Source organism: Pleurodeles waltl, chromosome 6, assembly GCF_031143425.1.
Source record: "Pleurodeles waltl isolate 20211129_DDA chromosome 6, aPleWal1.hap1.20221129, whole genome shotgun sequence".
Taxonomy (NCBI): Eukaryota; Metazoa; Chordata; class Amphibia; order Caudata; family Salamandridae; genus Pleurodeles; species Pleurodeles waltl.
Genome location: NC_090445.1, coordinates 405,173,182 through 405,190,730, shown reverse-complemented (window position 1 = coordinate 405,190,730; position 17,549 = coordinate 405,173,182). Strand labels below are relative to the sequence as shown.

The 17,549-nt window shown below is 44.8% G+C and overlaps 1 protein-coding gene across 1 annotated transcript in view; it reads right to left on the bottom strand.

Moving 5' to 3' along the window:
• Positions 1-15,311, bottom strand: part of LOC138301603 (uncharacterized) — a 51,254-nt gene extending 35,943 nt beyond the window's left edge. Inside the window, exon 1 of the mRNA XM_069242120.1 lies at positions 15,195-15,311. Coding sequence (XP_069098221.1) covers positions 15,195-15,311 — 117 coding nt within the window. The remainder of the gene's footprint in view (positions 1-15,194) is intronic.
• Between the last annotated feature and the right edge of the window lie 2,238 nt (positions 15,312-17,549).

Below are 17,549 nucleotides of genomic sequence, written 5' to 3'. Positions count from 1 at the left end.
CATTGCTTTGTTTCCTGCTCCTGCTTTACTTTTATGCGGTTATCATCTTCTGTGGGGAATTATGCATTGTAAATGTTGATGCTGTTGTAACTTCAGTACAACCTAAGGGGGGTGGACGAACAATTCTAGTCATTTGTTAAATTAAGTAGTTCTTATTTGCTTATCTAATCTCTTTGGTCTAGTAACACATTAGAAAATATCCATTGGTTTTTATAATCTGAAACCCCAAAACAGACCCAAGGCTGTATTGCACCACAATGATCGCAAGCTAGGATTTCATTTAGAGAAAAGTGGTTTTATAGCCTGGTTAAGTAATTTCACCATAAACTCGAACATGAGCACCTGAAGTTTGACAGTCTTTTTAACGGGGTAAATATGGGCCGTATTCTCTGCTTTTCTTAAAGAACAGCTACCAGAAGTACAGGTTGTTTTCTCATTAGCAATAGTCTGAGGCTCTTACTGGTAAGTAATTTAGACAAATACCGTGGGTACCTACTATTACCTGGTCATGAAGTCTCGTGATACACACTTGATATTGGCTTAGAAAATTTGAATGAAACTTTATTTGCATCTCTCAAAAGCCTGCAGGCTTTACATTTTAACTCCCGCGTCGTCACCTGCTTGGCGGTGTTTAATTCCTACTCAGTCATGGTAGCAGAGAACAGTCCTCTGTATTTGTTGTCAATCTGCTATTTCTGCTTGCTTTCTTTATGCTCTCAATTAAGCACTTCCAATGTTTGGTTTGTGAACAAGACCACTTTGTCCCTTTGTACACCTGTTTAGGTCATGTTTTCAGACAGCTTAGCTGTCTGTCAGACATGTTGTGAACAATACCAATACGGACAGTGCGACTTGGGTGTGCTCATGATTATTTTTTATTTATCCTTTGTCCGTCTCATCTACTTGCATCTTATTCAGTTACTTTCCTTCCTCTTCCTATGTAAGCCCCCATAGCTTAACTTACTTGTATCTTTCCACAGCTCCATGTCGTAGGACTATATTCTTTTTCCTTCAACATTCAGAGGAGTGTATGCATTTTCTTGCTCTCCGGTGTGCTTCGGTCCCACGTCCCGTGAGTCTGTGTTGCTTATCCTTTACTTTCCCAGTCTTCTAGTTTTTATGTAAGTACCACTATACCCCAATATGCCTTTATTTTATTTACTCCTGGTCTGCGGGCAGTTTTTATTTCTTTTTTTCATTTATTTGGAGGTCCTGGCTGCTGCAAGTTGCTACTAGAAAATAATGCACTTTTGACAGTTTTATTTATCAATTTATTGATTAATTTATTTTGTTTACCCCTCCAAGATAGATGTTTGTCATCTTGGAATGGTTTGTCTTGACGTAGCCTTGCTCATGCACGGTGACATATGTATCTCATCACACTTTTTAGTAGATAATGTGGTGCACTGGCAAAACACTGGCTAATCAAAGAAGTCAGGTACTGCCACTGAAAGGTTAGTTATTGGCTTTGTCATTGTTTGTTACCATTTGTATTAAGTAGTGGCATTGCTGCTTTTAGATTGTCTGTTGAAAATAAACTCCACTATTCTTACGGCCTGGACGCAAATACAAAATGCAGGTAGTAAATCTATGTTGGCACGTTTTCTGGTGCAGTTCAGCTGCAACCCGCTCTGACATTGTCATGGCCGTGTAGCCAAAACATAGCACTTTTTTTTTTTCTAGCAGGAAGCATTCATCGATTTTGCTTGCTTTTTTTTTTTTTCGCCTTACATACGCCCCTTTTTACTGATTGTACTGTGGTCTTTATCCAACCTAACAAATCAGTCCTGTTTCCTCAATTTTCTTTAAAAAAGAATCATAGTTTTGAGTCTGCATTTTGAGGTAGTTCTGTAAAGTCTTCAGATGATAAAGAACAATAGTTTGATACAATCCAGTCTCTCAACTGGCTGAGTCACGTTTAAACATGTCAGAACATTATGGGCACCTTGGGGGGTCTTTTGTCTGAGTTTTCGGCGACCAAAAGGGACTGCTACTTGAAACCAAGAGATTCTCCTTGAGTGATACAGAACCAATGTTTCTAGTGCCCTTTTGCCCATATTCAGATTTTAAAATGTTTCTTTTAATGACTTCATATACTAGATCGTCATACTTTCCCAAAACGCCACGAATAATTCTTGTTGCAGTAGATGAAACTACCGAAATGAGTACTTGAAAAAAATTATGTAACCATGTTTTGCACTTTTTCTGGAAGTTCCACTGTATAAGTTTCCGGTATGCCAATAAAATAAGTTTTATTTCCCTAATACCTTGATCTGAAGTAAGTCAAAATTCTTCATGTAGAAAGTGAGCAGTGATTTCTGGCGGGCTTTAATATTGGTTCTTGCACTAACACCAAGGAAGGTGTTTTTTTATTTATTTTTATTTTGTTTTCCCCTTTTATTTCTTGTATGAGCTCTTGCTCCAATAATAGTGGTAACCTAATGCAATGCATACATCTTGCAAGGTGCACCCCAGACCTAGCACAGCTACTGGACAAAACATCTGTGCCAAAACCAGATAGTCTTACCTGTCACCTTTCCATCATGTCGATGGGTTGTGCTCCTTGCCATTATGCACAGCATCAATTTGATAATTCCTGTGCTCAGCCCTACTCCAAGAACAAACTCGTTTTCTTTGGGTGGAAAGCGCTTCTGTTCTGCATTGAGATTTTCATTGTTAGTTATAAATTATAGAATAATTTCTATATTCTGGGATCAGAGATCACAAATTATCACTACTAAACCTGTAAGTGCATATTTGCAGATAACTGCTAATGTCATATTTAAAGCTCAGTTTATTTTTAGATGGTTTAGCGTATGAAGGCCAACTACGTGACAAACTTAATTATATAAATCATTCCTGCAGCATAAAGCTAAATGTTGCCCTGAAACCCTTAAAGACAGTGCAGCCAGATAAGCAGCACTGTGTAAAACAAATTGAAAACAGTATACTCTTTGAGGAGTCAGCAATCTCCTAATTCCAGTGTGTCTGGCGTGTCTGTGTCTGGCGCAGTAGGTTGACTCACTTATTTATTTTTTCCATGTTCTAGAAGAGGCTATCTGAACATGTCATTTAATAGTCTATTAGAGGGTATGTTCTCTTGATCCTATTTTTCAGAGCTTCATTTGATATCTGTAACATCTCTTAAGACTTTCCTTTTGTGCCCACCAGCTTTCTGAGGTTTTTTTTTTTTATCCAGGAGTAACATGCCTTCATTCTGTGTGCTGTGCCCCTCCTGTTGGAGGAAAAATTGGCAAATGATCTACACTTGGCTTGTGGTTTTGCTTTTCCTCGCCACCCTCTGTTAACTAGTAAAATCATTAGCAATAACTCAAGGACAGGGAAGCTGAACAACTTGAAGCTCAAGGCAGAGGTAAAGGAGCAGAGCAGGGAGACCTAAGGTGGTGTTCCGCCTATGTCCTAAACTACCCCCTGCTAACGACCACTGAAGAGGGACTGTAGGACCCAAAGACACACTGTCATCTTGACAGTTTGGAAACATCATGCCTCTGCTCCAGAGAAGATTGTCACTAGAAAAGAGAAGTGGATCTGGTTGGCATGACTTTTTTTGGCAGAACAGTAGTAGCATTCAAAGTTGCTAGCTCCTGTGGTGTCCTGAAAGGCCTTGAGAAGGTCACGTTGGCTAAGCCTAACTTCATTAAAGAGTGAGGCCCAACAAAAGATCATAAATCAACTTTTCTCTGGTGCATAAACCTTTGGTCCAGTTGCTGATGAGATGTAGCAGATTAAATCTGAGTCTGAAACCTTAAAGGGCTGTTGAGTAAGAAGAGAGACCAAGAAATTTGTCTAAGGGCAAGCAGTGCTGAAGATTTAAATATAGACTTAAGATACAAAATAGTGATATCACAGGGAGCAGCAACATCAGCTCCAACGTCAACGGTATACGTTGTACCAGAGAGAGGAGTTTCCAACAGGCCAATTCAGCTGGCAAATGACCATCTGCCTCAACAGTTACTTCCCTATTTACTGCCCTACATGTGCAACTCTGCAGAGTGGGAGAGGGTTATCTAAGCAAATGACAAAGCATAACCAACGACAGACTGGTGCTAGATATTGTGAAGAATGGTTATGCACTTCATTTAAGGACACAACCACCATCTATTTCACTGCACTCAAATTTAGTATAAAGCAGCTGGAAGTAGCAGCATCTGTACGTCTAAGGAACACAATTGAACTGACTCCTCTGGCTCTGAAAGGAGAACATCCTACCTACTTTGGATCTGAAACTAGCTAACTTCAAAAGGGAGTAGTCCTGGTGACTTCATTAAATATACCTTTGGCTGGATAAAGTTTGGATGTGTGGTAAACCCCCGTGATGCATATTTTCGTAATCCCATCAGCGAGAAAGCAAAGGGGTGTTTTGAGGTTCTTGGTGAGAAGGTTGCACTGCTAGTACATGGTTGTGGGTTTTGACCTGAAACCTGCTCCGAAATCCATGCATAGCCATTGTAGCATCATTTCTAAGGCAACAGAAGAAATTAATTTATCAATACCTGGATGATCAAGGACAAAGGTTGTTTTAAAAAATAAATTTAAAAGTACTGCAAGACTTTTCAGAAGACAACATGTCTTCATCAAGATCTTCATGTCTTCCTGACCAAGTACTCTTCAAAGGCAGTGGAGCTGTAGTTACCTAGGAGCTCTTTACAGTGAAGTACATATACATACCAAGGAAAAAGAAGCATGCAGTTGTGTATCCTCCACCTCGTAGTGTCATCACATTCTTCAAATTTAGAGTTGATGACTTCTTCCATCTTAATTGTCCCTGATGTTTGACTCCAGGCTGCAGAGGAGACTTCTCCAACAGTGCCTAGAGGGGCAGCGGGACCAGAAGAGTGAAGTTCAAATAACAATTGCAGCAATACTGTAACTTCCCTGGCTGTCACAGATACTTCAGTGGTGGGTTTCGTGGCCGATGGTGGACTAGTCTTGAGCTTCTGAAAGTTCAATGCTTTTTGTTGAAGAGATGTGGTACTATATAATTTTCTTAGATTTTAGAGCATACATCTAGTTCTCAAAGCTTTTCTACCTTGTCTGAAGGATAGCAATACTCTTAACTATTCTGGGAGAAATCTTTGCATGGGTATCTCTTATCAGGCTGTGCTACTTCAAGGTCACATTAATTTTAGTTGTGCTGGATTGTCCAGTTATGGTGGTATCAAGACCACAATCCTTTATTAACCATTGGCTTAATCACTGTATATTCGCTTAAACCAGTTACACACGGAGTACAAACGAAACCAGCCAAAATGTCAAAAGCATGTTTAAAATAAGTGTACAAACTTTATTCACATAAACATTTAACTACAAATGAATTTATATGGTGCCCAAAAAGTGATCGCATGATGCAGAAGTGACAAAGTCAGAAGTGTTTATATAAAGTAGAAAAACGCTTGCTCTGTACTCTGGAAAAAGTGGATAAATAATTCTATTGAGGATAGTGTGCACCTAATCTGGCTGTTCAAAAGGTGGTGATGTTTTAAACTGTCATTAATTAATAGGTCGCCAGGACCAGGCAAGACGAGAGCACAATCTAGCTGTGATTTGAAAATAAGCCAATTGGGAACTAAGAATTGGGGTTACTAAATAGCAAAAATGGAAAACAGTACTGTACATTCGCTACATTATTAATTTGCATGATGTAAGTGCATGACTAGAGATAGTCAAGTATAAGGTACCTTACAAATGTTTGGTATGAAGTAATGTACAGGGAGTGCCAGCAGGGTCACTGAAAATGGAAAAGGTTGGAATTCATGTTCCTTGGCAACTGGTACGGAGGTGAAATTGCAATATGGTTGTAATTTTCTCTGGTTATTGGGGAAAAACGTTTTGCATATGAGCTAAGGGAAGTCTCCATAATCACTCGTCTTCCCAGTATGTCTAAATTTAACCTTTTTTCTCTACTGTGCCAAATATTACTCCTCTTTTAAAACTTAGAGGTATTTTTAAAAGCAGGAACATTTTGCAATTTGTCTTATTTATACAATACATATTTTTAAAAAATTACACATCTCACAGTGGCCACTTCATTCATACACCCATGCATTAACCATTATCATAGAAAATATGATCACATCAACTATTTCCTAAGTATGAATCAACATTTATTTTGCTGAATCCAAACAGTAAATACAACCAGCATCCCCCAGTCACTTCCCTCTGTGCCAAGAGAGGATAACCTTTTCAAACTGTGTCTCGCAGACCATAGAATGACTTCTGGATATTAGATCCAGGGCAGTAATTTGAGTGTCCAGATTATAATTAAAGGTACATTTTAACATCGGCCTTCCAGCTGTCCCTACGTCAGATTATTAGACGTATATTGGCAACCCCCAAATTGACTACCTCTAACTCGTCATTAGAAATTACAAGCTAACCGGTTATGCAGCGCTCTATTAATCAGCGATATTGTACTCTAAATGGTAAATGCAACTGAGAGAAGATATCTTTTTCAAACCGTGTCTCTCTGACCACAGAATTACTTTCAAACATTCCAGGAAAGTCATTTGAATGTATAGATCTTATCTGGAGGTAAAGTGTAGCAACATCAGCTTTTCATGTGTTGCTCTGTCAACAAAAATCATATACTGAGCTCCCACCAAATTTCAAATTACCCACATTGACCACTTGTATTGCGTTGCTCGGAACAACAAGTGAGACATTTATGTAGCGCCTTTGGTGATCTGCAACACATGTACATAATCTTGGATGCAATACCTTTGTCTCTCTCAACTTATTATGTCAACATTTGTGTTTACCATTGCCACAGGAAATAAGTCATATAGTTGATTAAAAAAAAAAAAAGTATGGAATGTTAGTCAGCATTTGCTCTTACCTTTAAAAGACAGACGTCCCCGGAATATTTCCCATTTCCCTTGCACAGGCAGAACTTCAGAAACCACGGCATCTGCTTACTCAGAGATAGGCAATACTCTATTCAGCGGGGTTAAGTGGTCCTCTGGTGTCAGGTGAAAAGAAGAATGAGACCTCTTTATTTTGGCTCACCAACTGTGGCAGGGTAATTCAAAACTTAAAAAATGGAAAGGAAGACAAACTCCTCTTTGGCAAGGTAAAGACAGCCTTTTAATGTCGCAACAGGGCGATCAACCCTCCTTACGCAGGCAGCTGGTCTAAAGTTGCTGTAGAACAGACAGCCTCTTACATACAGAACCACACAATGCTTTATTACAGAACAGTAAATAGACTGTCCATTCATAGATTGAAACCCAAAAACATTTGAACACCCGTGACCCCGTAACCCCTTATTCTAAACTATTCTTCTACACATTCTTCACTTGTGGCTTTAACAATGCTTGACAAACTAACCATTCTTCACTCTAGAATACATACATATTTGTGTAAGCACAACTTTAATACCATGTGTGCCTTGTTATTGTACACCTAAGACCTCTCTGTAGTCTAAACTGATTTGATTTCTTGCCCTCATTGTCTAATTCGGTTACAATCTATTTTGAAATGCAAAGTACGTGCCAGTGAGCCTGTGTGCCCAGAGTTGTAAATACCTACATGTTTGCTAAACAGAAGTTCGTTTTTAACTGCAATTCTTTCAGGTTACTCATCTGTGTGTCCTCAAGTAAACTCTTCACCTTGCTCTGGTTCGTATTGGTTTTGGGCCTGCAGTATTCTTTTATTACGTACATCTTCGTAGCGCTTTATGCCAGTGTCTGTTCTGCATTATATTTTCTGATGGATACAACTACCTGTGGATTCCTCACCTAATGAATACTCCCATGGCGCCAGCATTCGACGGAAATCTTCTTCCTAGCTTCTGCACGTCACATTTGCCCACGTGACACCGTCTGACGTCATACAGGCAATAAGAGGTCCTCGCCGACGTCCGTTCCCTTTTTTCCGTGCATTCGAAACGGTTATCTTCGAGGGAGCTACTGTTGCTTTCGAAGTTAGTATTTTTTTTTTCTCTGAGGTTACTATGTCTCAGAGGAAGTCTGGTTTCAAGCCCTGTCGGGAGTGTGGGGGAAGATGTCCGTTACTGACCCACATTCGGACTGCTTATGGTGCTTAAGCTCCGACCACGATGTCGCAACATGTGATTCATGTCAACACATGAATCCGAAAGCCCTAAAAGAGCGAGAAGCCAAACTCTTCATGGCAAAGTCAAAGAGGAAGGAGAAGAAACATCATAGGATGTCCTCCTCGCCGAAGTCTCATCGGCGCCATCGAGACTCCCGGCTCCGTAGGGATTCACGGCGCCATTCGAGCAAGGAGAGGTCTCGATCGAGGTCGCCTTCGGCTCGGCGTCGAAAGACTTGGGAGGTCAGTCCCACAGTCACTCCACATCCATCGACGCCGTTGCCATCTCTGGCTTCGCCGACTTCGCCTGGGCAGACATCTTCAGTGGTTGAAGTGACGCAGCCTCAGGTGTTCTCTCCGGCGTCGCAGACGTCGAGGCTGGCGTCGGGGTCGCCTTCGATCCAGGCACCCCAGTATCCGGCTTTTCCTGCCCCTGGAGCCGATAATACCACATTTTTGAATGCGAAGTTTACCATCTTTCAGCAGATGGCTCCAGGCGGTGCTCCGACTGGTCCTTCGGGGCTGTTGGCTTTCACCTTGGGTGCTCCGGCGCCGCTACGGCCAGCACCCTTCATGCCCTTTCTCCCCTTGGGGAATGTGGGCTCGGCGCCGGTGTCGGCTCCGGTGGTTTCCATCCCGTCGACTTCAGGGTTTCGGCCAGTGACCCCGATAGGACCATCCGAGACGCACCTCTCTTCATCCGGCTCCTAGCTCTGCGTCGAAGCTTCCTGTGGCGCCGGACATGGCGTCGGATGGATCCGGCGATCGGCGTCGCTCCTCGACTTCGGCAGATGCCATGTCGACGCCGCGTATTGAAGAGAGGCTACATTCTAGGAGACGTGCTCTCCGTCTCTTGGAGGAACAGGAATACCAACGGGTCTTGGAAGAAGGAGAAATTGAGGATTCTGGCGAGGGTCTTCGTGGACTGGATACTTCCCCTGAGTGGGACTTGTCATCTCCAGGGGAGTATACTGAGGAGGCAGCCACTTTTCATGCTGTAGTAAGAAAGGCAGCTAACTTTCTCGAACTGCCTTTGCTGGTAGCGGAGGCGAAACAGAATTTATTAACTGAGGTCCTACATCCGGCCTCTACTGCGGCAGAGCCTCTCTTACCATTTAACGAGGCTTTGCTTGATCCGGTATTGGAGGTTTGGAAGAAGCCGGTATCTTCCTCGTCTGTTAATAGGGCTGTGGCCAGGAGGTATCGGGCTGCACCATCTGACCCTGGCTTTCTGTCCAGACACCCTACGCCGGAGAGCTTGGTGGTCCATGCTTCCTGTTCTGCTAGATCTGCACCTGGATCTTTTCCGACAGTGCCGGGGGACAGAGACTCCAAGAAGTTGGGCTCACAATCGAAGAAAATATTCTCATCCTGTAGCATGGCGTTGAAGTCCACCAACGCTACATGTATCTTGCGGAGGTACATCTATGCTCTTATGGACGAAATAACATAATCGCATACGGAGCTTCCTCAAGGACTCTTGGATATCGTGTTGGATGCTCAGGCTGCTGCAACCCAGGTTATCCAATCTGGGTTGGATACAACTGACTCCGTGGCTAGAGCGATAGGCACGGCGGTGGTTGCGAGGAGACAGGCTTGGCTTCGCAACTCAGGGTTCTCTTCTGACGTGCAGTCGACCCTGTGGGACCTCCCGTTTGATGGGGACAAACTGTTTGGGGCCAAAGCGGATTCGGCCTTGGAAAGGTTTAAAGAAAGCAGGGCCACAGCCAAGTCATTAGGACTGCAAGCCGCTTCTTCTGCCTCCTCCAGTTTTTTTAGGAGGTTTTGTGGATTTGGACGTGGCTCTTCATCCTCTTCCTTTCGGGGGAGATTCCAACAACCTGCCTCTTCTCTCACCTTTAGATCAATTAGAGGGAGGGGTAGGGTCCGCACCAGGGGAGCCTCTCAGCTCCACTCTGCCTCTTCATCGTCCTCTAGAGGGGTGCAGCAGGGGAAGCAGCCTTAGGCTTCCACCAATTCCCACTCACTCCTCTCCTGTAGGGGGAAGGTTACTGCATTTTCTTCACAAGTGGGAAGTTATTACATCAGACACTTGGGTTATCAGCATTGTGGGAAAAGGCTACACCCTTCCCTTTCGGGAGTTTCCGACCCCCATCCCGCCCAGCCCATCTTATTGTTCAAAAGAACACCTCCTGTTGTTAGAACAGGAGGTTCAAGTCCTCCTCTCAAAGGGCGCGGTGGAGTTGGTTCCAGAGCAGGAAAAGGGTCAAGGTTGTTACTCAAAGTACTTCCTGATCCCCAAGAAGGATGGTCGATTGCGTCCAATTCTGGACCTGAGGATTTTGAATTGGTTCCTCAAACAGGAAAAGTTCAAGATGCTGACCCTAGCTCAGGTGCTTTTGGCGTTGAACAAGGGAGATTGGATGGTGTCTGTCGACTTGCAGGATGCTTATTTTCATATCCCGATACTCAAGTCGCACAGGAAGTATCTCCGGTTTGTGGTGGGGTCGCAGCACTATCAGTTTGCGGTCCTCCCGTTCGGTCTTACTTCGGCACCTCGAGTCTTCACGAAGGTGATGTCGGTGGTTGCGGCAGAGGTCAGAAGGAAGGGGATAGCCGTATTCCCTTACTTGGACGACTGGTTGATCAAAGCCAAGTCCCCGGAGCTTGTGTTGCATCATCTGCAGTCGACAACCCAGTTGTTGTTCGACCTGGGCTTTTCGGTGAACGTGCCCAAATCTCACCTAGAGCCCTCTCAACGCCTCCTGTTCATAGGGGCAGTACTGGATACAACATTGGATCGAGCCTTTCCTCCGCCTCAGCGGATTCAAGATATTCAGGAGTTGGTTCCAATGTTTCAAAGTGGAGTGGTCGTTCCAGTCCTCAAGGTCCTTCGTCTGCTCGGTCTGTTTGCCTCCTGCATACTGTTGGTCACACATGCTCGCTGGCACATGCGGGCTCTTCAGTGGTGCCTCCGAAGGCAGTGGTCTCAACACAAAGGAGATCTCGAAGGTTCTGTCAAGATCTCCAGAGATGCTTCTACGGACTTGAAGTGGTGGATTGCGGACAACAATCTTTCACAAGGAAGGCCGTTCACGCAGTCGCCACCAGTGACCAAGGTCATAACGGATGCTTCCACTCTTGGGTGGGGAGCTCATCTGGGGGATCTGGAGATCAAAGGGCTTTGGTCTTCAGAGGAACAGATTTTTCATATCAATCTGTTGGAGTTGCAGGCTGTACGTCTGGCTCTCAAGGCCTTCCTCCCATCCCTTTGCGGTCAGTCGGTTCAGGTCCTGACTGACAATACTACTGCGAAGTGTTATATGAACAAGCAGGGAGGAGTAGGGTCGTAGCTTCTCTGCAGAGAAGCTCTTCGACTATGGTCCTGGGCAAAGGACCATCAGATTTGCTTGGTAGCAAATCATCTGGCCGGAGTCTTGAATGTACGTGCGGACGGTCTGTCGCCATTTCTTGGCCGACCACGAGTGGCGTCTCCATCCAGATCAAGTCCGTCTAATCTTCCAGTTGTGGGGGGTTCCTCTGATAGATCTGTTTGCCACCCGGGAGAACTCGCACTGTCTGTTATTCTGCAGCCTCCAGTATCCGGTGCAGGGGGCTTTGGGGGACGCGTTTCAGAGAATCTGGTGCGACCAGTTGCTTTACGCGTTTCCCCCCCATACCCTTGATTCCTCGAGTATTGAGGAAAATTCGCCAAGACCGGGCCCAAGTAATCTTAATAGCTCCGGATTGGCCAAGGAGGGTGTGGTATTCCGACCTTCTCCAACTCTCAATGTGCCCTCCGCTCAGTCTCCCTCTCAGGGCAGACCTCCTCTCGCAGTCGCAGGGGCAGGTTTTACACCCCAACCTCCAGAGTCTGCACCTACATGCCTGGAGATTGAACGGGGCAACCTGAGTTCCTTCTCTCTCCCGCCTGATGTAGTGGATGTTATCTTAGCGGCCAGGTGACACTCCACTAAAACTATCTACGCAAATAGGTGGTCTAAATTTGTGTTATGGTGTGGAGAGAGACCGATTGATCCCTTACGCGCTCATTTGTCGTATGTTTTATCTTTTGCTTTGTCTTTAGCGCAGAAAGGTTGTGCAGTGGCTACTATTAAAGGCTACTTGTCTGCCTTGTCAGCCTTCATTTGTCTTCCAGACCAACCATCGTTATTTAAATCTCCTATAGTACTTAGATTTTTGAAGGGCCTTATGAATAAATACCCTCCAAAACCTTTTGTTATGCCCCAATGGGATTTGTCCTTAGTCCTGACTTTCCTTATGGGGTCCCCTTTTGAGCCTATGCATTCTTGCCCCTTAAGGTTCTTAGGGCCAGATGTAGCAAGCAGTTTTGCCCATTCTGTGTCTATGGGAAAATGTGTTTATACATGTGGCCCTCAGTTATTAAAACAGTTTTCCTGGTGGCCATAACATCTGCAAGGAGAGTGAGTGAGTTGCAGGCTTTATCGGTAAAACCCCCTTATACAACTTTTTATGGGGATAAGGTGGTGTTGAGGACCAAGGCTGCTTTCCTTCCGAAGGTTGTTTCACCCTTCCATTTGGCTCAAACGATTACTCTGTCCACGTTCTATCCTCCGCCTCATCCTTCAAAGGAAGAAGAGAGACTTCATCGCTTGGACCCGAAGAGGGCGTTAAGCTTCTTCATAGACAGAACGAAGGATTTCAGGCTGGATGATCAGCTTTTCATCGGATACGTGGGCGAGAGGAAAGGCAGTCCACAAGAGAACACTCTCCAGGTGGGTTGTTCTTTGCATTAAAATTTGTTACTCTTTAGCAAAGAAGGATCCTCCTGATGGTATTAGAGCTCATTCCACCAGGGCTAAGTCGGCCACTTCGGCCTTGGCTAGGGGTGTTCCTGTGGTCGACATCTGCAAGGCCGCAACTTGGTCGTCCCTTCACACTTTTGCGAAGCATTACTGCTTGGACTCTGAGGTCAGAAGGGACGGCCATTTTGCACGGTCGGTGCTGCAGGATTTCTTGGTTTGACCATACAGGCACCCACCTCCGGGCGTGGTCCTGCTTTGGGACTCTATTCATTAGGTGAGGAATCCACAGGTAGTTGTATCCATCAGAAGAACGAGTTACTTACCTTCGGTAACGACTTTTCTGGTGGATAAATTAGCTACCTGTGGATTCCTCACGGTCCCACCCGCCTCCCCGTGCCTTTTTGGTCTTACCAAGTAATCCTTGAGTGTGCTCCTCTTGGTTTTGAGGACTGGTGTAGATTATGTATATATGGATATTTGTATATATATATATATATATATATATATATATATATATATATATATATATATATATTTATTTGTGTATATACATATTTAGTGTATATATGTATTGTTTAAAAAAATAAATAAAAAAAAGATATATTAAATCTATGGCCATCTTCTTGCAATGATGTGTAGTTTGCGATGTTATGAAATGTTGCCTTTATTTTTCATTACATGGGATTGGTGTTCTCAGGCACGTAAAAAATGTTGACACTCGACGGAAATCTTCTTCCTAGCTTCTGCACGTCGGCGAGGACCTCTTATTGCCTGTATGACGTCAGACGGCGTCGCATGGGCAAATGTGACGTCCTCGTCGACGTGCAGAAGCTAGGAAGAAGATTTCCGTCGAGTGCTGGCGCCATGGGAGTATTCATTAGGTGAGGAATCCACAGTTAGCTAATGTATCCACCAGAAAAGTCATTACCGAAGGTAAGTAACTCGTTCTTCATGTACATTACTACCGCTGTGTGAGTCTTATGAGCAAGATAATTTCAACATGTTCTTTTGAGTAGAAAATATTTTGCTTGTGAGGAAAAATGTGGACCCAACTGCTTGCCAAGAAGACAATGCAGCCATATCTTGTACACTGTACCAACACTACGCTGTTCTCCTCTATCAGCGTTCTCCTGACAACTGTTACAGTATATAGGACTTGCTGCTCAAAGCTTTTTCTTTAACATACTGGGGATAGTGAAATCCAGAGACAATCCAGTTTCTGATGAGGACAGTGCCTCTTCTGTTTCTGTTATAAAAACACCTGTGATAAGACAAGCTGAAGTTTCTTCAGAAGAAAAACCCAGAAAAGCCTTTATAAAATCAAGGATGAAATATAAAGCTTCATATTTAAAATTAAAAAAGAAGCCTCTCTGAGCCTTCAACACCACCATTCAAGGTAAAGCATACCTTCAAGAAGCCAATTTCTGCGCCGTCGACCGGATCCTTGTCGACGGTAGCGTCGTCAATGACTCGTGCTTCAGACTACGGCATCCACCGTCGCCACCCTGTCAATAGCAGGAACCGGCTCTTTGTCGACAGTCTGCTCATCCCCGCCAACGCTTCCATCGACAGAACACCTATCGGTGATAACCCTGCTGCCGACGGCCTCACTGATGCTGTTTTCACCAACAGCTTCTTTGACGGAGCAACAACAATCTGCTTCCACTGTCAACGACGGTAGATCCATTGACGCTCTCGTCGACAATGCCTCCGTGGACACCACCACTGTCGGCGGCATCACATCTACGATGAAGACCTCTGCAAAAGTGCAGAGACCATGTTCCTAGCCTCTGTTTTCGTCGATGGACCAGGCTGCACACGGAAGGGAGAAGAAGTCATTTGATGCCCTCCGTAACGTCCCCTAGCAAGGTTTCCAGCCTTTTACCCTCACACCTATTAGATGATAATGACTTGGACGAAGAGGGTATTTTTGGAGTGGCCAGCAGCCCTTCCCAGTTAAGGGTTAAATGCCAGGAGTAATCAGATGACGATGCTTCATACTATGAACAAAACTATTATGAACAGCCGGGGCTTGTAGGTCTTCCCCCGGGCTTGTTTCAGACTTGCAAGTAACATTGGTGGACTTTGAGGAACGTTTTCCGGCAAAGCCTTCATCGGTTCGACAACCAATACTTCTGCCTCTGCCAACAACTCCCCAGTTTCAGCAGACGCATCATGCACTTCCGCCAAGGCCACAGCATTCTGTACTTTCTACACCAATGCATTAAGTCTCCTCCAATGAGGATTTGGAGGAAGGTGAAATACAAACTGGGAATAACGAGTGGGATGATTATATCATACCATCGCCTGCATCTCCTACCGCACCTGTGGTAGAGTCCCCACCTGAAGACATAGGTGGCTTCTATAACTTACTTGAGTGTGCAGCCACTCTTTGTTCTTCCGATGCCCGCAACTCAGCAGGATTGCTTCCTCTATGATTTTAAAGAACCCCACAGAAAGATGGTCAGGGCTATACCCATAATAGACCATGTTTGGAGCCAGGGCTTGAAGATAATGCAGAATCTGGCAACGGTCCCTGCAGTGCTGCCAAGGCTGGACAAAAATTATAAACCCACGGATAATGCTCCTGCTTGCCTCTCAGTCCACCCGAAACCATACTCTGTGATTTTACAAGCTGCCCAATGTTGCTCCAGAAACACACACACACACTCACACACACCCCCGCCGGATAATGATGGGAGATGCTTAGATAACATCGGCAAGCGTTTTTCCTCAATGTCCACTATTGTGGTAAGGGTGGCCAATTCCCTTGCTCTGCTTGCCAGATATGATCGACAGCTCTGGTCAGACATGTCTCAATCTTTAGAAGAGCTTTCGGAGGATACCAAAACTGAAGCAAGAAAGGTGCTCATGGAGGGCCAACTATCTTCAGCAGAGATCATTGATTGTGCACTTGATATAGCAGCAATGGGCTACAAATTACTCTTCGGGTCAGCTGTTTTAAGACGTTGAGGTTGGCTCAAAGCCACCAACTTTTGTCCCGAAGTGCAGACATGGATTCTCGATCTTCCATGTGACGGGGAAGCGCTTTTTGGGAAACACGTTGACGCTCTTCAAACTATTAAATTGGATATGGAGAGGGCAAGATCATTAGGCACTCTACAAATACAGGAAGGTGCCCTTTCGTGGTGCCAGGGGCAGAGGTCAGCCTTTCGCGGAGGATACCAGCATTATAAGTATCCATCCCACTCCTCTACATTACAGCCTTCTAGGCCACAAGGAACAAGTCGGGCGACAATCTAAGGAGTCTGTACGTAGGCAACGACAGCCTACCCTCACTTCCTCTGCACTCTTCTACGACAATTTTTCACAGAATCTTAATCCTATCCAATGCTGGCGACAAATTAGGAAAGACAAATGGGTGCTGGTGTAATCCGATTCAGGCACCTGTTGGAATTAATTCAGATTTCTCCATCAATGCCTCCATCCCAGACCCAACAAAAACATCTCTGTCTGTTCCGCTTGGAGGTAACAACCATGCTAAAGAAAGGGGCCATAGATGCCGTTCCATATTACCAGAGTGTTAAGGGTTTCTACTCCTGCTTTTTTCCTCATCTGAAAGATCTCGCTTATGGAGGCCAATCCTGGATTTGCGGAAGCTGAACAAGTACCTCAAGAAACAAACATTTTGGATGGTCACCCTGCAAGACGTCTTCCAGCTTTTAAACAGAGCAGACTACATGGCCTCTCTAGACCTTCAGGACGTGTACTTTCACATTTCCATTCATCCACTACACAAAGTATGTGGTCAGTGGCAAACACTTCCAGTTCAAGGTCCTCCCCTTTGGGTTACGTTCAGCACCACGAATCTTCCCCAAATGTCTGTCACCAGTGGCAGCCCACCTAAGGAGAAAGAAGCACCAGGTTTTTCCTTATCTTGACGACTGGCTAGTGAAAGCTCCAGATGTCCAGTCAGCACGAAACTCAGTCAGGGCGACTCTGTACCTTTTCAAGGACTTAGGCCTGAAAATAAACAAGGAAAAATCGTTCCTCCAACCTAGGGGCTATTTTAGACACGCAACAGGCCAAAGCATATCCAGCGCCGGGCAGACAAACCAGGTTAATCTCCCTAGCAAAGCAACTCCAAAGAAAAAGGTGTCTTTCAGTTCTGCAGTACAAGTCCTTACTAGGCATGATGTCGTCATACATAAGCCTCATTCCATACTGGCAGCTGCGCATGCGTCTAATTCAAGAGGAGCTGGACAAACAATGGACGCAGGAACGAGGATCCTTCGAGGACACGGTCCTCATAACACCACACATGGTCCACTCTCTCAATTGGTGGGCAATTCCCGAGAACATTTCAAAAGGTCTCATGATTGGGTGCATGCCTGCAAGACCTTCGGTTGAGTGGCAAGTGGCCCCCTTCTCACCATCTTTCCCACATAAACCTTCTCGAGCTGAGAGTGGTCTATTATGCCTTGCAAGCCTTCCTTCCGAGGATACGTGGGTCAGCAGTGCTTGTCAGAACAGACCATACCACCACAATGCACTACCTCAACAAGCAAGGAGGAACACGTTCCCACCTACTCTCTTTAAGTGCAAACCATCTGAAAATGTTCCATTCACCACTCAGTCCACATCACAGCGGAACATGTCCCAGGCCTACAAAATACCATCTCAGATAAGCAGGTTGGCAACATCACCCCCATGAGTGGGAATTAGACCAGTGGACATTAGGTGGAATACTTAACCAATGGAGAAACC